The sequence below is a fragment of the Schistocerca piceifrons genome, chromosome 5 (assembly GCF_021461385.2).
Source record: "Schistocerca piceifrons isolate TAMUIC-IGC-003096 chromosome 5, iqSchPice1.1, whole genome shotgun sequence".
Classification (NCBI taxonomy): Eukaryota; Metazoa; Arthropoda; class Insecta; order Orthoptera; family Acrididae; genus Schistocerca; species Schistocerca piceifrons.
Window position 1 is genome coordinate 189416886 of NC_060142.1, and position 24081 is coordinate 189440966.

The 24081-nt window shown below is 42.7% G+C and overlaps 1 protein-coding gene across 3 annotated transcripts in view; it reads left to right on the forward strand.

Annotated features, from left to right (window-relative positions):
* The window catches only part of LOC124797831 (focadhesin), a 316015-nt gene that overhangs the window by 190725 nt on the left and 101209 nt on the right, over nucleotides 1-24081 (forward strand). For all 3 annotated transcript variants that reach the window (XM_047260873.1, XM_047260874.1, XM_047260872.1), the window contains exon 13: nucleotides 1460-1914. In XM_047260873.1, the coding sequence (XP_047116829.1) occupies nucleotides 1460-1914 (455 nt within the window). The remainder of the gene's footprint in view (nucleotides 1-1459; nucleotides 1915-24081) is intronic.

Genomic DNA, 24081 nt, shown 5'->3' on the forward strand with positions numbered 1-24081 from the left:
AGGGAGAAAATAGAAAGTCAAAGATTGTACATTATTAAGCACTTCACCAGCTAGGAAGGGGAAAGGAATAGCAACTGTGGGGGAATTGATAAAAATCAAGATAAAAAAAATTCTGACACCAGTGCAGAAAGGAGAAAAGTGGGTTGATGTTAGACTGACATAGGTTAAATCTCTTAGTGTGGTGAAATTATATTTTATGTTGGAGAGTAAGTTCTTATCTTTGAAGTTGAGGCAGACTGCTTCTGGATGGGAGAAAGCAATTGGCCTTTGTGGTATAGCAAGCACTTAGATCTGAAACTTCCTGGCAGATTAAAACCGTGTGCCGGACCGAGACTCGAACTCGGGACCTTTGCCTTTCGCGGGCAAGCACTCTACCGACTGAGCTACCCAAGCACGACTCACGCCACGTCCTCACAGCTTTAATTCCGCCAGTACCTCGTCTCCTACCTTCCAAAATTCACAGAAGCTCTCCTGCAAACCTTGCAGAACAAGCACTCCTGGAAGAAAGTATATTGTGGATACATGGCTTTGCCACAGCCTAGAGGATGTTTCTAGAATGAAATTTTCACTCTACAGTGGATTGTGCGCTGATATGAAACTTCCTGGCAGATTAAAACTGTGTGCCGGACCGAGACTCGAACTCGGGACATTAAATGCTTAACTCTTTACAGGCTAGATAAACATTTCTGTTCCAACACTCAGTACCTCAACACCAATACAGACTTTGATAAAAAAAACTCTGTAGCAAAGTGTCACCTTCCAACCCTTCCCTCTTCATCTCTTACCATCAAAAATCCTATTTACAAAAAAATTAGAAGCACTCACCTTGTTACACAGTATCACTTTGGTATTGTACCCCTCAGTAGACTAATTTGCCAGAGCTAAATTTTCTCTAGTTGAGGCCCAAAATGTGGTAATCTCTCCCTGTTACCCTTGCCTCAAGATCCACTGTTATCCCCAATTGCCTTCTAACCTCTGCAGTATTCTTGTCAGACATTACATTCCCATACCACCATTCCTACCTCAGGGTTCATTCACAACAGTAGTTCCCGATGTAAAACTTGCCACATCCACACACCAACTACCACTTCCTACCATAAACATCCTGCCTTTTCTCAATCTATTTTCATACTTTATTTGTATTATATTACTCTTTCTTCATCCTATTTTCTTTTCTTCTTTGTCCATGCAGAGTTCTGCTCCCCAATCTATACCCCTATTCCATGTCTTCTTTCCTGCTTGTAGAAGGAACTTGCATTACCAAAAGCTAGGAGCATTGTATCTCTTTTCATTTTTATTACTTGCTATTGTGGAAGTTGTGCCTCCATAGTGTAAGTGTTGCCCTCACCACCCGTCTCTGTAAACTTACTGATTTTCTGGATGTACTTTTTCTTTTTACAATCAAAATTTTTCAATTTTTAAAGGCTATAGTTAATTTTTACTTCTTTTACTTCACCAGGTGAATGTTGGGGACAAATGCTTTTAGGTGTGAAGAGTGAGGCACTAGAATCAGCAGGACAAGCATTGCGTCAGTGGCTTAATACTGAGTTCCTCTGTTTTCGTGGAGGTGTGTATCACTTACCACCAGGCAGAAGTGAACCTGACACATATTCAAGTCTGCCACACCACTGTGTCTGCAGAGGAGTAGTTGGTCTTGCTGTCTCTCTCTCAAAGCAGTCAGATCTTCCAGAGAAAGAAAGACTGGTTGCAAAGGAGTGTCTTAGGGTGTTGGGTTACAGTTATCCAAAACCCTTGCCTCCCCTCAACTGGAACTTTCTTGATGACTTCATTAATTGTGGAAAAGATATAAGGGAGTGTGCACTAACTGTGGCAGCTAAACAGTCAGCCACTTCTCCATCTGCAAGAAAGTTTCTAGAAGATTTTGTTTGTAAACTAAACATTTCATTGGACTTGGTAAGTATGAATTGACACTGTTTGCAAGAAGTTTTGAATTCATTCCATGTGTCATAGACTTTTAACTAATCAAGAATAGGTACATGTAATTTTTTTTCATTTCCAGCAGTTATCTTGCTACAACTCTTCTGCATATTGCTGAAATTTATGAATCTCTGTTGTAAGATGTAGTAAGAGGCACAAAATGGACATTTATAATGTTTAGTTGAGGATTGTCAAAACCAAAGACTTGTTTTTAACTCCAAAATTGGATCTTGTTTCATATGAGGCAGGGTAACTGCAAGTTTTCTATTAGCAGATTAGTCTGAACACTTTTATGCAGACTTTGATTATACTTTCTGGGAACATTGACAATTTAGAGAAGAGATTCTTGAGTTTTTGTTTGTTCTATTTCCACCTCATAACATGTTCCAGGGTTTTAAACTGCAGTTTGTGAAGTGTCACATCCCACTGTTTACTACACTCATAGTGAACTGCAGTCATCAATCCACTAATAATGCAGAACATTTTGAGAAGAGTCCTGAGCTTTAAAAGAAGGAAAGAGAGTAAGAAAGAAGGAAGAGATGTCAAGGGTTGTGCGGTTGACATCAAGATTATTAGTTATAGAGTACTGCCCTGCATGGACACAAATGGGAAAAGGAAATGTGTTACACTTGTTGAGCAACAATCCACATATTTAACTGTAGTGAGTTTCAGGACACCAGAGAAAATCTGCATCATATTGGTCTACTTTCCAACCCTTTAGTACACCATTCTGTCCCTTTTTCCTACTACTATTACTGAAAAATTTTGACACTGACCCTTTGTAGGTAAGTTGGAGAAACCACTTGGAGGATCAGTAATAGTGTGCAGTTGTTTACTATTGGACTGGAATAAGAATGTGGTTATTTTCTTAAACACATTATGTTTTGAAAAAGGAGAGACATAAGCAACACACATTCTGATGTGATGTGATAATATTCATTCAGTACTGTTTCCTATGAAAGACTGAGATTATTTGAGGAAAATATAGTTATCCATAAAGGGAATGTTGTAAGAAAATAAATTTGGTAATAACATAACTCAAAGCTTACAATACAGCAGTTATTCATCAGGTCAGGAAGCTACTTTGGAGGACTGCCTGTGGTTCACCTTCTTGACATAAGGTTTAATGTCTTTACTAGAGACAGGAATATTTCAAATATCATGTTTTTCAAATCAGAGACCCATGTCAATAATTCCTGAGATGCTTTCTCAGTCTAGGACAGGAAAGGAGAGTCTACTTACCAATTTGTGAGCATTTTAGCCTCTGCTACTCGTACTTGAAAGTAGATAGAGACAGACTTTGTAACCACTCACACAGACGGTGACACAGAGATGTGTGGAACAATGGTTTTGTGGCATCTGTAACAACAAACTTCTCCCAGTGAATGGCTGGCCAGAAGCAACACCCATAATATAGCATTACTGGTAAAAAATATGGGAAACACATCAGGAGTTATTTGATTCAAGAGATGAAAACAGCAGGATCAAACTCTGAATATCTGAGTGACACAATAACTGAAGCTTTGTGGAATGCACGAGACCGCCTGAACCATATCCAGTTGGGATATTGATTAGTGGTATCATGCAAGCAGCCAGACCCTCTGCAAACATTGTGCTCTCCATGGTGCCATTGAAAAGACTGCACATTGAGGTCAACAACCAGGCTAGGCAGGTAATCTGGAATGCTGTCAGGTACTAACACCCTCCTTCGTTTACTTTATTATCAAAATAGTCAAGTGTACAGAGGAAGGGGGAAAGAGGTGCTAATATCCTTGCCAAAGGATCCCACAGCATGTCTACACCTTGCTCATCCAGCTCTGATGTTGGCAGTGGTATGATGGGTGTCCCATCATAAGCCTCAGGACTGTTTCTTGGGCCTGCCTATGTGGAAGTGAGAGTCATTAGTGTTTCAAAGGACAGCAGTGAATCTGCTTTCATGCACACTTCATTTTCTTGACACTTGACCTCATTTTTTGATTTGTGTTGCAGTTCATTGGTAGTGGGAGTTAGAAATGAATTAGGGGTCACAGTCGTTCAACCTTAATTAGCTCTCACCATTGTTCAATGTTCCCCTTGTCTTGTTACCGAATTTGGATACAGTGATAGTAATGATGTTGGCAGGCAGGCTTGTGGGTAGGCTTGTGGTTGTGTTTTTGTGTACAAGACAGCTGTGAGGAAGGGAATGAGGGTAGTTTGTTGTAGCTTGCCACAGTTAAACTGCTTATGATGTCAGACCAGCCACACATGATCAGCCACGACTTCAAACATTTGTTTCCCTTTATTACTGATATGGTACTGTGTGTTACTTCACTTGGAGGCTTCTGACTCCTGTATTCATAAACTTGTGTCCTGAGTGTGCAGGGTGAGAGGACTCACTGCCCTCCATTATTTCCACTCAAATTGATTACACAGAAAACAAGTTATTTGATACGTAAGTCATCTTTATTTCCTTCTCCTAAATACCTCCAAGACACTCAGTGTGTCCAACCATTGTGGTGCTTGCCAGGCTGAGCCATGCATCCACTTGCTGAGGCATCTCAGTACACCTGTATGCCATGACCAGAGGGACAGGTTGGCACACACAAATTTGATTACAAAGTTTCCAACAGGGAATAGGTTATACTAGATGTACTGACATGACAGGTTACAAGATACAACACTAGTTGCCACTAGGAGTGGAAAAAGTGAGTGCATGAGGGGTAATATCAGCAGCTGCTGTGGGTCTACCTGGGGTTCCAGCCAAAACAGCAAGTCCATACATGGAAAAAACCCAGTTGATAGTGTGGCTGCATGTGTCGGCAGGCACCACAGGCAAATAAATTATGTAGACTCTGACCATGCAGTTCCTTGGATGGACTGTGTCCATTTCCTATCTTTTGTGAGGAATCTAATGAGTGCTTCAACAGAACTGATTATTGTAATATTTTTTCATATCTGCATTGTAAATGTGCTGGTGAATTGCTTCATTTCAGAACTCAGTGTTGGTAAAGAAAAGAGATGGGCAGGTACTCTACCTTGTTATGGTTCTAGAATTCTTGAACCACATTTGCCACAAATTGAGGGTTGTCATTGGAAGCTACAATAATAGGTGCCCCTGTGTTGCAGATATGATGACCAGAGCATGGATGACGTGTGACCATTATCCTTTTTCATTCAATATGTACCTCAGGTATTTCACAGTTGATTTGAAAAAATTTACACTTAACGAGCCAGCAACACTAGCCATTGGGTTGAAGTTGCTCAACCAGTGTCAATAGTTTTTAAAAATGCTGCTTCTAAGTGACACCTGTTACAGTTATATCATCTAAATAATTTGTACAATTTGGAATACTATGAAACAGTTTTTAGAGCACTTGCATGCCTAAATGATCATCTATTATACAGATACATGCTGAATGGCTTATTACTAGGGCCCTGATTTTAATGACAAGTCATGTTTTTTTCTGAACTATAGGGTGAATTTTAGAACAATTTATACCCAAATCTAGGCATTTTAGTGTCAAAAAACGTATTTTGATTGTGTATATAAAGTCATATTTCAGCAAATTTTAGTAATAGGTCATATTGCAGCTAACTTTTAGTATAATAGGTCATATAACCGTCAACTTTTGCCAAAAATGCATATACTGTTTTTCTCGTATCTTACGGGACACACGAATAAGAAAATGAATATGTTGCTCAGAAGGTAATATTTAACGTCCTATTATGAAAGATAAACAGATAAATTAGTACACAGCTTTATTTCTCAGGACTATAGCAGAAAATCGGTGTACCACAACAGTCGTTTCGCGAACATAAAACATTACAACACGCTCTCATAGCCAACAAAGGCAGCTTCTGCCGTAATAATCATTGGAGTCGCACAGGTGTTCCCAGTAACCAGTTTGAATACAGCCTTTGCCTTGTTCAACATGCCTAAAGCAAAGTGCTCCGACAGCGTGAAGTTGCGAGGATATGTTCGAGAATTTGGAGAGAAGTTCTTTAGTACTGATGGGAAAATATTATTTGGTAAACTGTGTGAAGTTAAAGTTAGTGCAGAAAAGCGCTTTAATGTGCAACAACACTGTAATACTGATAAACACAGCAGCTGTGTGAAATGAAGTGCTCAAAATAACAGCAGGCAAACGCTGTTATTTGAACAGACAGGTCAGTCATCAACCGTGCAATCATTCTGCAAGGATTTGTGTGAGATCCCATTGGAAAAGCTGAAGAATCCACGCTTCAGACGGTTCTTGGAGAAGTACATAAAACATCCAGTTCCAGATGAATCTATGCTGAGAAAGAACTATTTATCTGTATTCTACAATGATGTGCTCAACAAAAATATGAATTACTATTGCTGAGCAAAAGATCTGGCTGCCGACATGAAACTAAGGATATTAGTGGGTGAAATATTGCAAATGTTGTTGTTGGCATTCTAAAAGTTGATGGCCCTGGAGATATGTTCCTACTAACATGTGAAGCTCTCTATAGAGTAAACAATTCGACGATTGCTATTTTGTTCGACAACTCTCTGAAGCTACTGTGGCCGGATGGTGTGAAAAGAGACAATGTTTTGCTGCTTGTATTAGATGGTGCTTCATATATGGCTAAAGCAGTCAAAGGGCTTCAGATTCTCTACCCCAGTATGGTGTATGCCACTTGCCTTGCACATGCATTGCACAGAGTTGCCGAAGAGGTGCGATCAAATTACCCTGACGTGGTCAAATTAATTTCCTGTGGCAAGAAAATCTATCTGAAGGCTCCGCTATGGGTGCAGAAATTCAAGGAACAAGCACCTTCAATGCCCCTCCCACCTGAATCTGTTCTTACACGATGGGGTTCTTGGCTTAATGCTGCTGAGTATTACTGCACCAACTACACCCAAATAAAGACAATCTTCTGTGAGCTTGATAGCGATCAATCAAGTGCTATCAAAATTGTGAAAGAAGTTTTTACAGATACATTGTCTCGAAACTCGGCATACATCAACGCCAATTTTGTGGTGATATCAAAAGCCGTCAAACGACTGGAAGCTGTTGGTGCTCAGCTATGTGAGGTCCTGAGTATCGTGCAACATGTGCAGAGTGAGTTGGGTTGAGCTCGTGGTCATGTGGCTGACAAAGTGAAAACCAAATTGCAAAGTGTTCACCAGCGGAATCCTGGATATTCTACACTGTGCAAAATTAGTGACAAGTCTTTCAGGGAATGTCACAACATTTGAAGATACTGATACAAAGCTGAACTCCAGTGACCTGGCTGCCTTCAAATACACTCCAGTGACGTCTTGTGAAGTGGAGAGAAGCTTTTCCAGATACAAAACTATCCTCAGCGACAACAGTAGATCTTTGACAATAGAAAACCTGAAAATGCACCTTGTGATCCAGTGCAACTTTGCAGATACTGAAGATTGACATACGGTATTAAATAACGTGAAATGCTTTAAATACTATGTAGAAATAAAAACATTGTTTTACTTATTTCGGTAGATGATCTTTTCACTGTACTTTGTGTTTAGAAAATAAAACTTTGAGGCATTCAAAAAATAGTAGCAAATTAACCACAAACCCTACAGAAAGAAAGAACTATACTTACAATATTTTGAGAAGTGAATTTTGTATTACTTTATGATGAATAAAAAATTAAATAAACAAACAAGAATACCTTAAATAAACTTATATTAAGTCATATTTTATTTTTTAAGATCATATTTATGTCAGTTTTAGGTCATAAATGCTTGCATATTTCACTGTTTTTAGGTAATTAAAATCCGGGCCCTACTTATTACTAGGGACCTCAAAAATTTGCATTTGCATTAAATGCGAACAAAGATGAGAGTCTTCCTCAGAATACAAATTTACCTAATAAATGCTATTTCGTACTGATTTGTATCCAGATGAACAATTTTACTGGAGACTATTTGAAATAGCTTTATTTCTGCATATAAATATTGAGGAAAAGAATTTACAGTTACTAGTGTAGCGTAATGTGTGTCAAAGCCCAATTTGAAAAGATACTGTGCCTAAGAACAAATTTGTGCATGAACACAATGACATAGAAGTGTGCTTGTAAATTATGCTCTGATGGCACATCAACTATGAATTGTGGGTGGTCTCTGTATCACACCATGTATGAGAGTATTGGTCCTAGCTTCTTACAACAATGAAACACGTATGTTTGTAGGCTAGCTAAAGTTGGAATAATGCAAACATTATAAACTGGCAGTTCTGAGTAGCAGGGTCTGCCCCGATAGCTGAGTGGTCAGCGCGACGGACTGTCATGCCAAGGGGCCCAGGTTCGATTCCCAGCTGGGTCAGAGATTTTCTCTGCTCAGGGACTGGGTGTTGTGTTGTCTTCATCATCATCATCATCTTCATCCTCATCATTGTCTTCATCCTCGTCATCTCCTCCCTTAAATTAACCCTGCCAAATCCAACCATAACCACGCCGACCCTGCGCCCGTGCAGGACAAAGGCACAAGGAAAATAAGAAGAGAAGGAGTAGTTTTGAGTAGCAGGATTTTTGAGCTGTGGTTGCATACCAGTGGAGGTCTGGGATGAACTACTTTGTTACGACACTACCAACCCGGGTAAGAAATTGTGTGGTAGCCTTTACCAAATGCTCTGTACAATCTGCTTTGCTTTGGATTGTGTGTCGCTTGTTTTCTTTTCTTATTTTATGGTGAGTGAAGAGACTAAACCTATTCCATCACAGGGTTTTAGTATGATTCTCACAGTACCAGTAGGGACTGATGAGCTCTACGACCACGTGTCCGTTCTGCTTTCGCAGAAACACTGAACATGGGTGTAGGCTGCCAAACCTGTGAAAGGCAGGCAAGGCTTTTTCCCTTGCAATGCCCCTCCTTGTTGGGCAATCAAAGTACTTGTTTGTGCCCAAGACTAGCTGCTATGTTATACAGTTGCACACTGCAGCAACTGGAAAACAAAACTGGTCAAAACATTTAGACTGCCGAGAGCCTTCCTGTAAAGTGTGAATAGAGTTATTTTCAGTTTTACTTCTACTCTTAAGTACCTCTACCTGTAGCATGATCACTTATGGGTCATACAGCAATGAATGTCCAGAAAAGGACCCTGCAACGGACTGAATACAGTCATTATTTTATCTCTGAAAACCTTGTTTTTAATAATGAATTTTTCTTCAACATTCAACTTAAAACCATCACATACCGTAATTGAGCTATTACACTTTTTTTATAACTACCATTGTCGTTAACCCACTGGCTTGGACATAGTGGAAAAATGCTTCTATTGGAGTGCAAAAAAAGGCTAATATCATTCTGTTGTAAAAGAATGACTGAAGAGTGGGATACCAGCTGTCTCATTCTAACTCTCTCAGCACCTATAAAAATTTTCCCAAAAATTTTGACATGCGAACTTATTCACACTCCTTTTAAAATGCAAATCGTATCTCTCTCCCTCAAGCTCCCCTAACTGTAACTCACTCACAACCACTAGTCCATCATTGTAAGTTGCTTATTCTCTTCCACTTCCATTTGCCCATTTTCACCCAGTCATTCATCCCAACACATTGTCATGATCTCTTTGTGTCTCTAACTGTCACTATCTCCTGTCTCATGGCCCTATTTCCTATCTCAAAGCCACATTCTCCTGCTCACAGCCACTGTTACCTGTGTTCTGTCCTGCTACTACTGTCTCCTCCCAATGTCACTGTCTCCTTCTTGCTTCTCTCTCTCTTACTGCTCGTTCATTTCTTCCTACTGCTGCTGTATTTTCTCAGTGCGACTGTCTCTCTCTCTCTCTTCCTTATCATCATTGTTACAGACATTGTTTCTCACTATCACTGGCTCTTGTCCTCTTCCAGTTTCTCCTTCTCTTGATTCATCTACATCTACATCTACATACATACTCCGCAAGCCACCTGACAATGTGTGCCACAGTTTTCTTCAATATTTTCCCAGCACTGTCTGTCAGCTCTGTTCTGCTGCCACTTTGTCCCTCTCCTTCTTTCACAGTGCCGTTGTATTCGCCACTCTTTCTATACTACAACCATTGTCTAATCTTCCTGTATTTATTACTTTTTTGTCTCCCTCTTCCACTGTTTCCTTCTCTCTCAGCACAAAAAAGCATGAATGTGTTCATATGCCAAAATTTTTGGGAAATTTTTTAAAGGTGCTAAGGAAGGTAGAATGAGGCAGCTGGTACCCCACTTTTCAGTCAGTCTCTTTTAAGACAGGAGCATACTACCATTTTTTGTACTCCAATAGGAGCATTTATTTTTCTGCTTGTTCCCTTTCCTCTGCTACAGCAGGACATGTTATTCATGTGAGAAGAATTTTATTGGGGTCTTTACATTTTGATAGTTTACCTTTCTGAAATTAAAATAATACAGAACTAATTTTACATCTTGGGCCAGATTTTACTTACACAAAAATTTTGCATGTGCTTCAGTACTGCAACATAGGGTTCCCAGAATCCTTCTGATGATATAAGAGATACTTTACAGTATGTTTATTTTTGCTGCATCACTTTATAAACTACATTTTTGTCTCAGATGGGATATTATGAGAATATTTTAAGTGTACAAGTAGGATACTTTGAACCTCTTTATCTCAGTATTGGATAAAGATAAGAAGAAGATTTTCAAGTTTGTTCAATATCAGGATCCTGGGAATATGTCATAAAAATTGCAGCCATTTGCTGTACGTAGTCGTCTCAGAATCCACAGCTCGGTTTTTGCACCCAAAAACCTATTTGTCAGTCTTTTCCAAGAACTGCACGTGAACTAAACTGTACCTCCATAAGCCCCGTAAGGTGCACCATAGAGCACATATAATGCAACCAATTTGCTCCATTTGCCTAATCTGGAGGAGGTGTGTAATATTCAAACTTTGACCCTGTACTATAGGATAGTTAACAGTAAGAAGATCATTCTGTTGTGTGTACAAATGGTTCGTAGCCCAACGGCTGTCTGGAACACCTGACCTTACCTTCCTATCACCAATAGAACCTGAGGGGTGAGTCCCAGAAAAATCCCATTTTTATGCATGACGTTTTGGAACACATTAAGAAGCGCATACTGTTGCATGCCTACCTATATTACTCCCATACTTTGTTACCTCTCTAGTTCCACCTTAACTTGATCATGTGTGATGAATGGCACTGGATGTGTCCTGTAAAATTTAGATTCTGCAGGTTGCTTTAATGATATGTATAGTTCAAACCCTATTGCACATCCTAATGAACAAACTTGGCGACAGGAGCATATAAAATGAGTCCAGTTCGAAGCCTCAGTGTTGAGGCTGGTGAACCACCGCTTGTCATCTGGTGGTGGGTCCTCATGGTACATCATGTGTGCAACCTACTACTACGCCACAGCCACCAGCATTCCATACTGTTGTTCACACTCTACTGGACTGACTGTTTCGGAATAGGCCCTAAGCAGTAAAGCCACTCAGCATTTGCTTGTGGCAGGACGTAGTGTCTCTTGGTGCAGACAATATTTTTGTGCTACATCAAGCAAATTTTTACTCCAGACTCTGTTTTTAAATCAATGTTTTACAGAATTTTAGCTGTGCACTTTGACTGTATGGTCATTTAAAATGATGGCTCGAAGCAGGATAAATCCATCAGCTGTGCCTTAGTGCCCTTCAGGCTATCGATCACATGTAAGGATGTGTCATTCTGCTGGTTACCAGGCCACATGAGCATTCAGGGTAAAAGCAGCAGATGCAGTGGCTAAGGATGCCTGTTTGTTAGCTACAATTTCTGAATGTGCTGCCCTTGTCGATGCCATACTTACTTTCCGTGTCCGGAACTAGACTTCGGACTTCCAGAAATCAGCAGCCAATATGGCCTTGTCATTTGCCTCCCATAAGTCATTCATTGTGCAGGGCTGGTCTAAATATGGACAGATAAACAGGTGTTGAGGATCCTGGACAGGACTACACAGACAGAGAGTGTTCTCATTCTCTTTTAGGAAACCCCATTGCTGCAGGTTTGTCTTGCAATTTGGCGCTTCTACCCTCATACGGTTTAGGGTTCTCCAGACTGTGTATGGTAGGTCTCCACCAGGCGCCAGTTCTTCTTTTACATCTTTATGGGGGTTTCTCAGGTTGATTTCCCACCTTTTCAAATGATTCTCTGCAGCCGACCCTTCCAGGGCTCGGGTACGTGACAGGAAACTCTTCCATTATGTTGCTATTGAGAGACAACATCGTGCACCTGTGGGAGGAGGAGTGGTTAGGATTGGAGAACAACAAGCTGAGGCTCATGAAACCAACAATATGACTCTGGCCTTCCTCCTTCCAGCCACTGCAATGGGAGCAAGTACTTTTAACACGCCTCCAAATAGGACACTGTCCTCTGACGCATGGATTCCTCCTTCAGCAGGAAGACCCACCGGTATGAAGTGCTTGTGTAGTGATTTCTGTATGCCATATTTTAGATAAATGCATTTTATATCAAGCCATGAGGATTGCAACCCACTTCCCACTTGATCTGACCTCTGTTTAAGGTGACGATGAATCAAATGTGGTTCGTATTTTAAGATTCTGTATGATGTCTGTTGTTCTCAGTAGTTTCTTAGGTAGAAGGTTTTAATGTGTTTCTAGGCTGGTTGCTCCATCATTTATTTTCCAATTGATCGTGTAGGTGCAGCTCCTTTTTCCACTGTTTTAGATGTTGTGTGGTTGCAGTCTATGTATTTTACTCACACATTGCGCTGAGACAGCTGTCTTTTGCTGTTTCATGTGACAGTGTGAGTGAGGGAGTCTAAGGATGGCTGCAGATTCAGTTTTTTAAATTACATTTTGTTGCATGCATCTAACAGCTCATAATCACACTTCAACTATTTTGGTTGAGTACGGGCACTAATGACCTTGCTGTTGAACGTCCTGTATGTAAAGCCCCCACCCTCTTCACCCAAAGGGGCTCACCGCTCTTTGGCAGGTTTGTGCTTTCCAACCCCAGCCTTTGCTGCATCTTTACTCTTCCATGTTGCATATCTGTCCTCTTGCTGTTCATTTTCCCCTTCCTTGGGGAATGTGTCTGGGCTGTTTTTGGAAATGTATTCTGCATTTTCAGTAGTCAATATCAGAATACTCTCCACTGTTTTTCATTCCTTTTTTTCGTTTTTCATTCACCTCCTATTGATCCTTTGCTTCAGCATCTGAGGTTTATCTTTTTCTTCTTCCCCCCTGTCCACTCCTGAAGGCATCCTCATGCATCTGACAGATGACTGGGTAACATGTAATTCCCAGCCCTGTGTCGACAGGTAGGATTCACACTTACCCCTGGTACAGGCCAGGCCCAGGAATGGGTGGTTGCCTGAGCTGCTACCTTCCCAACTTGCTGATTTTTTTCCCCCGGTCAGGTGTATGGGAGATGTGATCTGTGATCTGAGGTGTGAACAAACAACAAACACCTAAGGCGGGTGCACCCCCTTCTAAAGGGGCTCCCCCATTGGAAGGAGCATGCCATCGGAGATGCTGGCAATCATCAGGGATTTTCTTACAATGAGCCAATCATCTTCACAGTCAATGGCTACAAAACGTAAACAGAATGAGGCTAACGATTCAAAGACCCTCCCAGCTGCACCACGGTTCCTCGTACTGAGATGGTCACTCCTTCGCTGTGATAAATTCATTTATAATTCAGAAAGGTGTTAATGAAATTGCTGTCCCTGTGAAATCCTGCTCTCATTTATGCTTTGGTAGTTTGCTTTTGAAGACTACTTATGATTCTCAAGCACAACTGCTTGCAGCTTTGCTCCTCCATGTCTATCCTGTGCCCATCAAGCCCATCGAACACTGATTTCTTCCTGTAGTATTATTCACGCTAGGCTGCTCGATGGTCTGACTGACACAGAAATGCAATCGTACCTCTGTGATCAGGGTATCGTAGCTGTCCATCGGATGATGAAAAAAGTAGAAGCCAGCCTTCTTAGTGCTCTCATGCACGCTCTTTCTCACTTTTGACAGAATGATTGTCCCATCAAAGATCAAAGCAGGTTATGAAGTTACTGCAGTCAGACTGTATATTCCGAACCCAGTGCACTGCTGTCAGTGTCATTGTTATAATCACACTCAAGAGTCCTGTCAATGCCCAGCCAAAACTGTAACATGTGGTAGGGACGTTCAAGAGAGCAATTTTCCACCTCCTTCTCCCTGCTGCATCAACTGCAATGGCGAGCATGCTGCCTCCTCCCATGACTGCCTTGTGTATCTCATTGAGTGAGCTGTCCAGGATGTTTGGGTGAAAGAAAAGGCATCTTACCCAGTCACTCACGAGGTGTTGGCTAGTCGGACACCCTGCATTCTACCATCTGGCACATACAGTACTGTTCTTGCTACATCTTGCTCCACAAAGGACATTGCCACACAGACATGTGACCTCAAATTTAGCACCGCAGTTGTGAAATCTCCCAGCATCATGGTAGTGTCCTCACCTCCTCCTTCAGCTGTGCAACATGCCACTAAACTTTTGCCACATGGGATGAAATCACCAGCTACACAACTGGCAGGCCAGAAAGGACGGAAGGAATACTCCCATGAAGACTTCCTATGTCCCTCTAGCCAACCAACATCTGAGTCTTCCTCTGCCAACCAAGATTGCTCCAAGAAGCCAAGCAAAGGCAAACGGTCTTCTCCTTCGCCAACATGGAGATGCTCTTCGACAGTGTCACCACGTGATACCCTTGCCTGGCTGACCTCTGTGCCGCTGGTGCGCACTGCCAACCATTTTCTGCCATGGACTCCACAGGCCAACAGAAAGACCTCATGGAGCAGGTTCCTCCTGCCTCTGTGCCCTGTAGCAGCGAGTCTTCGAAGATGTGCACTCGGCAGCTGCAGAGTTGATGCCCCTTCATTATTTCCTCCTCATGGCTCTTCTTCAGTGGAATGTTTGCAGTCTTGATCCAACAAAGAGGATTTATGGCTGCTCTTAGAATTGCAGAGTCCACTTGTTCTCTGCCTTCAGGAAACAAAATTGTGTCCTCACAATTGCTTTGAGGTGTCGCCCTTCTTCCCAGTCTGTTTTGAACCCCTCCTCCCCGGGGACGGCATTCCATCTCATGGGGGAGCCATGTTGCTCATAAGGGATGACATTCATATTCAACCCATCTCCCTGACTACATGCCTTTAAGCTGTTGCAGTTCACCTTTTCCTTCCTCACTTGACCTTTTCCCTTTGTACTGTTTACATCTGTCCATCATTCGATGTCACCAGTGCAGACTTTCTACAGCTTATTGGGCAGCTACTTCAACCCTCTCTGCTGCTCAGTGACCTTAATGTGCATCATCTGGGTTCTCCCAGAACCTGTCTGAGAGGTGCCCTCTTGGCTGACCTTCTCAGTCAACTTAACCTCTACTGCCTTAACACAGGAGCACCCATATTCCTTTCAGATTTGACACATACCTATTCCCATTTGGATATATTCTTCTGCACTGCCCAGGTAGCCCATCATCTTGAGTGGTCTGTCCTCCCTGGCACATACTCAAGCGACCATTTCCCGTGTGCTGTCTGTTTGCTGGCACCTATCCCCTACTTGCGCACCCAAATGGCAGCTTACTAAGGCTGAATGACAAGCAACATTTCCCCGGTTGTGATGACCAGGTAGAATATCTTACTAACATTATCCTTACTGCCGCAGAACACTCCATTCCTTGCACTTCCTCTTTTCTATTCCATCTCCCGGTCCCTTGGTGAAATAAGCCATGTCACGATGCAATTTGCATGGTGATGTACTCTCTGCATTTTTAACCATCATCCTATGATGGCAAACTGCATTAATAATAAACAGTTGCATGCACAGTGTCGACGCGTTCTTTGGGATAGCAAAACAGCTAGCTGGATTTCATTCACTAGTTCCTTTAACAGTACCACTCCCTATTCTGGCCTGCAGGCCAACCTCCAACGGCTCTCTGAGACCAATATCAATTCTGCAATTTCTGGCATGACAGTAGCAGGCGACATCATTGTGGACCCTATTGCTGTCCCGAACACCTTTGGCAGAGATTTCGAACTCCTCCCACTTTCATCCTGCCTTCCTCTGTTGAAAACGAGCAGATGAGGCTCAGGCAATAACTTTCTCTGCTCAGTATCATGAGTCTACAATGGCCTCTTTATTATGAGGGAGCTAGATCATGCTCCCACGTCATCCCAATCGTCCACCCCAAGGCTAGACGATGTTCACATTCAGATGTCGCAGCACCTTTCTCTTGTGGGCAAGCAATTTCTGCTTCATATGTACAACTGCACCCAGATAGAGGACATGTTTCCCAGATGCTGGCATGAAGCCACTGTCATACTCGTACCTAAGCCCAGTAAGGACAAACACCTTCCTTCTAGCTACCACCCCATTTCTCTCACCAGCTGTGTTGGCAAGGTGATTCATACCCAGCTGGTATGGTGGCTTGAATCTCGCAATTTACTAAGCACTGCACAGTGTGGTGTTTGAGCATGCCTTTCTGCAGTTGACCATCTTGTCACTTAGTCCACCCATGTCACAAATGGTTTTCTGCAGATATCCCAGACTGTAGCCATGTTTTTTTATTTGGAGAAAGCCTATGACACATGCTGGAGGTCTGGTATCCTCCTTACTCTCTACACATGGGGCTTCCGTTGCCGCCCGCCCCGTTTCTTTCAGGAATTTTTAAAAGACCAAGTTTTCAAGGTACGTGTGGGTTCTGTCTTGTTGGACACCTTTATCTAGGAAAACCTGTGCCTCGGGGTTCCATCGTGAGCATCGTCCTTTTTTGCTATTGCAAATAACCCTATAATGGCCTGTTTCGCGCCGGGCAACTCCGGCTCCCTTTTCATTGATGATTTTGCCATCTATTGCAGTTCTCCACAGACCTGTCTCATTGAGCGGCATCTTCAGCAGTGTCTCGATTATCTTTACTCAAGGAGCATCGACAATGGCTTTCATTTTTCCACTGACAAAACTGTTTGTATGAGTTTCTGGAGGCACAATTGGTTTCTTTCACCTCCTTTGCATCTTGGCATGTTGCTCTGCTGTTCATTGAAACCACAAAATTCTTGGGGCTCATGTTTGATAGGCAACTTTCTTGGTCCTCCCATGTGTCCTACCTTGCACCCACTGTATGTGGTGCCTCAATGTCCTACGTGTCCTCAGTGGTACTTCCTGTGGAGCAGATCGAACAACCTCCATTTGTACAGGTCCCTTGTCTGTTCGAAACTAGACTATGGGTGTTTAGTTTATGCATCTACAGATCCAACCCTCTTATGCAGTCTCAATACTATCCACCAGCATGGCATCCATTTGGCGACTGGTGCCTTTTACAGTAGCCTGGTTAAGAGTCTGTGTGCAGAAGCTCCCCAACTACCACTGTCCTACCGCTGTGACTTTCTACTCGGCAGACATGGATGCCGTTTGTCTGCCATGCATGGCCACCCATCCTATGCCTCCTCCTTTGATGACTCCTTTGATTGCCAGTATGCGGCGTGTCCCTCTTCTCTATTACCTCCTGGAGTTCGCTTTCGGCTCTTGCTCCAGAAACTTAACTTCACGCTACCTGCAACTTTACCAGTGGGTGTCATCCCTTTACCTCCTTGGCTTCGTGCAGTGCTCATGTTCACCTTGGCCTTTATTTGCATCCGAAGGACACTACTCCAGCCTTGCTCTATTGCCTTCAGTTTCACGACCTTTGCATGGAACTTCGCGATAGTACTTTTGTGTACACTAATGGTTCTCAGATTGGGCGTGGTGTCAGGTGTCTTTGTCATTGGCGCTGACGTTTTTCGGTATTGGCTTCTGGAACACTGCTCAGTATTTACAGCAAAGCTCTTCGCCCTGTATTAGGCCATGCAGTACATCCAGCGACACTGGCTTTTAATTGCGTCCTTTGCTCAGACTCTTTCATTGCCCTTCAAAGTTTCTGTGTGCTGTACACCATTCATCCCTTAGTGCCACGGGTCCAGGAAAGCTGCAATTTGCTCACTTTAAAGGAAGGCAGTATATTTACCTGATTCAGGAGCTAAAGGCACCTGATAAAATCCAGAAGCTAGACCCAAACTAGACATAATCTGAATATTTTTAAATTTGTGTAAAAGTTCATCAGTGTCTTCAGGGTGATCTGTTTCTCTGTACAAATACTTGTTTAAATGCCTAGAATCCAGAACCAAACTCACTCCTTTATCTCTTTTTTAAACAATGACTAATGGGTTGTTACATGGGCTAACACTTCTCTCAATGATATCACACACTTTCATCGTATGCAACTCTTTCTCAACTGCAGCTTTCTTAGCAATAGGTACACAATATGGTTTTATGAAAAATGGGTGGTGATGTTTTAGCTATAAAGTACACTAATATCCTCTCACTCTACCTAGAATATTACTAAATACATCACTATACTCCCATGACAAAGATTCCATACCCATTTCTGATCATTGGTTAACCCTTTTGCTTCTGAAATCTTGTGTCTCCAAGTTCTTTAAATCCTGCTTCACCTGTTGATAGAGCTACTGTGATTTTCATGTGGGTTCCTGGTCACATCAGCCTGATAGGAAACAAGGCCGCTGACCCTGCTGCCAAGGTTGCAGTTTTCGTACCTCAGCCTGCTAGTTCTTACATTCCCTCTGATGGTCTCAGTATTGCCATTTGTCAGCAGGTGGCATCACTTTGGCATCACTTCTAGTCCTCCCTTCATGGGAACAAGCTTCGGGCTATTAAGCCCCTTCCAGGGGCTTGCACGACCTCCTCTCAGCTCTCTCCCTGTGAGGAGATCATTTTAACTAGGTTGCGTATTGTGCACTGTCTTTTTAGGTGGTTAGATGAACCCTCTGCCAGGCAGTTAAATGTGATTTGCGGAGTATCCATGTAGATTTAGATGTAGCCATCACCATTCGTTAAGTGGTACTTCCCCACCACTTTGTGCACATTGCGCGAAACTTTGGTGGTGTGCAATTTCCTGATGGAATGCCCTTTTTTTAACCGCTTACATTCTCATTTGTGTTTGCCGTCTGAGTTGTTGACCATTTTAGCAAACGAGACTTGGGCTGTCAGACGTATTTTATTTTTTTATCCATCGTAGGAATATGGCGAAGACCTTTTATTTTTTAATTCTGGAGCTCCATTTCTCTACGGCATATTTTATAGACCTTTCTCCAAGTGCCTGTTTTTAGCTGTCTTCTCTTCCATCTCGTTTGGGGTTGACATGTAGGTGTTTTTAACTCCTCTTTGTCTTCATGTTCTACAGTTTTGACTTGGACCTGTATGATCCTAGTCATTGTTGCACCCTAAAACAAAACAAAACCCCCACCTCCACCACCACCAACTAATGAGCAAACAGTTGCTTGTGCTGTGCACATATATATAACATTCTTGGAATGGAAAATCGTCTAACCTAGGTTTTTTTGACATGAATGTGGAAACTAGAAATCACAAAAGTGTCTAGTTACTTTTTGGTACAGAGCTTGGACTGAAATTTAACATCACAACAGAACTGACTGTGCACTTCATGTCAGCACTCTGTGCTGAGCTTGCTGCAGCATTGGTGAACCAAGGTGCAAGTATGTTGTTCAAATTGATCGGAATCACAGCAGTGCCTGCGCCCAGCTGGAAATGTGTTACTATGCCATTGATTTCCAGTATTTGTGTAAGCTTCTGCTGCTCCCCATTGGTGGCCACAGGCTATAGGTGCTAACTGGATAACATGCAGCATGCTGTATGTTGGCAGTTGGTGTTGCTGACTGTAGTCACAGCAGACACCTGCCAGGTGCCCTGATTTGTGTCATTTCAGAGTGGACAGTGCCTTCATTCATGCCTTGTATCATAATTACAAAATAATTTGTGTGTGCTTGTTTATCTGGAGAGAAAAGGGGTGGGAGGGAGCTAGGGAGGATGGTTAACCATTTTGTGATCTTCTGTTTGCTTTGTGACAAAATAATGGCACTTTTTCAGTGTGCACCTACAATTATGGGAAGGATGAATTGTTAATTATGATCTAACTGTGGTGTCACCGCCAGACACCACACTTGCTAGGTGGTAGCTTTTAAATCGGCCGTGGTCCATTAGTATACGCCGGACCCGCGTGTCGCCACTGTCAGTAATTGCAGACCGAGCGCCACCACACGGCAGGTCTAGAGAGACGTCCTGGCACTCGCCCCAGTTGTACAGCTGACTTTGCAAGGAACGGTTCACTGATAAATACGCTCTCATTTGCCGAGACGATAGTTAGCATAGCCTTCAGCTACAATTGCTACAACCTAGCAAGGCGCCATAATCCTTTGCTATTGATATTGAGATTCTATTAATGTATCATCAAGAGCGATGTTCTACAAATGTGGATTAAAGTTAAGTATTCCAGAAGCTAAGTACTTTTCTTTATAGCATTCATTACGTATCCTGTTTCAGACCTCACGCCAGCCTGCGTGAGTTTAAGCGCGTGCCTTTCGGCTTCCTCTCATTGTGTCTAGGCTGTCTTGCCTAGACACAACACTAACAATGGAAAATCCAGGATGGAATAATGACAATATTATCAAAAGAGTATATTCTACTCACCATATAGTGGAGACGTTGAGTTACCAACAGGTACAACAAAAAGACTGCTAAACAAGTAAGCTTTTGTCCAAGAGGCCATCTTCTGTATTAGGCAACATACACACACATATTCACACAAATGCGACAAACACTCACTAGACCATTGTCTCAGGCTGCTGAATCTGCAGCAAGCTTTCTTGTTTAGCATTCTTTTTATTTGCTTGTCTATGACTCAACATCTCCACTATATGGTGAGTAGCACTCTATCCTTTTCATAATATTGACGTTATTACATCTTGGAGTTTTCATTGTCTGATTTTGCCTGATGACTTTTGTTTCCCATAACCCAGTGCTGTTTTCCTTTGTTACTATTTTCTAATTCATTACTTTATTCATTGTCCATCCTTTTGTTTCTCTTCTTTTCTGTGTTTTCCATGCCGCCTTCCAAACCCCACTCAATATTCTGACTTAAGAGATACACTGTATCAACCATCTCATCCACAAACACCACATGGCTACAAGACCGTGCTGACTGATGGTGCAGCATCTCATGTCACACATTACTCCTGCCGATATAATTAATCCCAGACCTTCAAATTGATCACTCTTCCTGCGCCAGTATTATGTATTTTTTCATGTTATTTTCCATACATTTCTGTGCTATATGGACTTGTACCTCAGCCTATCAACCCCTCTCCACCTACACTCTTTCTGCTCTCTTACTCCCTTTCCACATGCTAACCTCGTCTAATCTAGTCACATTTGTTGTCCTCCTCCTTCATAGATGTCTGCCCACTGACCTGCCCCCATTATAATCTTTTTATTTATTTTTATCTTTGATTTCATTATGTTTTCAAGCCAGTTGCAGTTGATTTTCACATTTTCACAACCAGCCTACTTCTGTAGATTTCATCTTTTCCTCTGTACTTCATCCATCCTGCCTTGTTTGTTATTTTTTCCCATGTGTTTTGACATACTTTTGCAAATTTGTTTCACACATGCATCTGCATTATGTACACATTTTTAAGTGTCTTTATCCTCCACAATGGATCCTTGCTCCTTCCATCTGTGCCAGTACAGAAAATTTCCTTATTGCTAGCCAGAACCCTGTTCCACATGCTGTTCCTGTGTTGTCGCTTGGCTCATGAAATCTTCCCAAATGGCCTTACTATCAAATTAACCATCTCCAGCTGCAACCCCTCCTTTCACAGTGACCTCCATCTGTTCAGATTCCACCAGCCCATAACCCCCACCAACATATCCTGCAAAAACCATGCCAATCAGGCTAAACCTCCTTGCGATATCTCCTCTCCATCCATAAAAGTCTCTTGTGATGCAATCCCAATTCATGGATCTCATCTCACACATTGCATCTCTTTTCCTCCAGCAACTAGAGCAGCATGCACAGTGCCACCTCAAAAAACTCTCCAATCTGTCCACTTCCTGCTACTGCCTTGGACTACCACCATCCATCACCTCTACAACAGCCTCCAAACCTCCCCCACATAGCTGACAAACCCTTACTTGCAGATCTACAACATTTGCCCCACCACTGTACAGAATCCAGAACCTAAGTGGCCTCGAATCACAGTCATGACCCTTCCCTCCAAAATTCTTAGTTCCACAGAAGTATCAGTCCTTTCCAAAGGCCTTACTTTTTGCCCCATTCCCAAATATGATTATGCTGGACTTATTAAACACCTTCTCTCCTTCTACCAATCCCTACAGTGGAAATACTTTTTTGCCACCAACCCTACCAATCAGACTCAACCCAAGACCATTGTTGAACCTAATCTGACTCAGTTCACTCCTCCATCCAACCCACTGCCCCCAATTCACTCCCTGTTACATCCCCTGTTATCCTCCTAGAATTTCTTAATCTCAAACCCTGCCTCACCATCATTCCCCAAATCCCCCAACATGTAAGCTAGCCATATGCCTGCAGAAAGGACCACAATCTACCACCTAAAAATGGATCCTGGCCTTATAATCGTACCTGCTGACAAAGGCTTGGCCATTGTTGTTTTGAACCTCAAGGATTACCAGGGAGACGGACTCCACCAACTGTCAGATTCATCCACCTACAAACTCTGTCACAGTGACCCCATTCCAGAAATCCAGCAAGATCTCCAGTATCTCCTCAAATCCTTAGGCCCATTCCAGAACCTCCCCCTGGAGTCTATGTCTCTCTACACCCCTACCACTCCCTGCACTCCTACCTTGTACATGCTTCCTAAGGTACAGGCAGCCAGGGTGGCCGAGCGGTTTTAGGCGCTACAGTCTGGAACCGCGCAACTGCTACGGTCGCAGGTTCGAATCCTGCCTTGGGCATGGATGTGTGTGATGTCCTTAGGTTAGTTGGGTTTAAGTTGTTCTAAGTTCTAGGGGACCGATGACCTCAAAAGTTAAGTCCCAAGTGCTCAGAGCCATTTTTGAACCTAAAGTACATAAACCCAATCACCAAAGATGCCCCTTTGTGGCCAGTTACTGTGCCCCCACTGAAAGATTCTCTGCTCTTGTAGACCAACACCTTCAGCCTATTACCCGCAACGTACCTATATAAAAGAGTCCAACAATTTCCTCAACCAACTCTTCGCAGTTCCTGTTCCTTTACCACATGCTGCGCTGCTCATCACTATTCCCTTTACACTAACATCCCTAATTCCCAAGCCCTTGGCACTATTGAACACTACTTTTCCCAACATCCGATGGATTCCAAACCTACAACCTCCTCCCTGGTCACCATGACCAACTATATCCTCACCAACAACTACTCCTTTGAAGCATTACCTACAAACAAATATGGGGTATAGCAGTGGGCACCCAAATCTCATGCACCATCTTATACCAGGCTATTCATGGGCCATCTAGAGGAATCCTTCCCAACTACCCAGAATTCCAAACCCCTCAGATTCGTTGATGACATCTGGATTGAGGGTGAGGATACCCTATCCATGTTCATAAATACCTTTTCTCCCATTCACTTCACCTGGTCCTCCTCAAACCAACAAGCCACATTCCTCAATGCTGACCTCCACCTCAGAGATGGCTACATAAGTACCTCTGTCCATATCAACCTATCAGTCACTAGCAATACCTCCACTTCAACAACTGCCATCCATCCCATACCAAGAAGTCACTTCCATGTAGCCTAGTCACCCATGGCCACGATGATGAGTCTGTCATGAAATATACCAAGGGTCTCACTGAGGCCTACACAGACCATAATTACTCTCTCAACCTTGTTCAGAAACAGATTTCCCTTGCCTTATCTCTCCAGCCACCCACCACCTCCCAAAGTCCCACCATCCATCCATAGAGGGGCATTTCCCTTGTGACTCAGTGCCACCCAGAACTGGAGCAACTGAATCACATTCACATCATGCCTTGAAATGGGGAATGTCCTACCTACTATCCTTCCCTCCCTACCCACAGTGGTATTCCACTGCTCACCAAACTTACACACACAATATCCTGACACCTACTCCCAATCTCTGTAATAGATCTATTTGCAAGACCTGTCCCGTATGTCCTCCCACCACCTTCACCTACTCCAATCTGGTCACAAGCATTTCCTATACCATCAAAGGCATGGCTGCCTGTGAAACCAGTCATGTAATCTACAAGCTAAGCTGCAACCACTATGCTGCATTCTACGTGGTCTTGACAACCAACAAGCTTT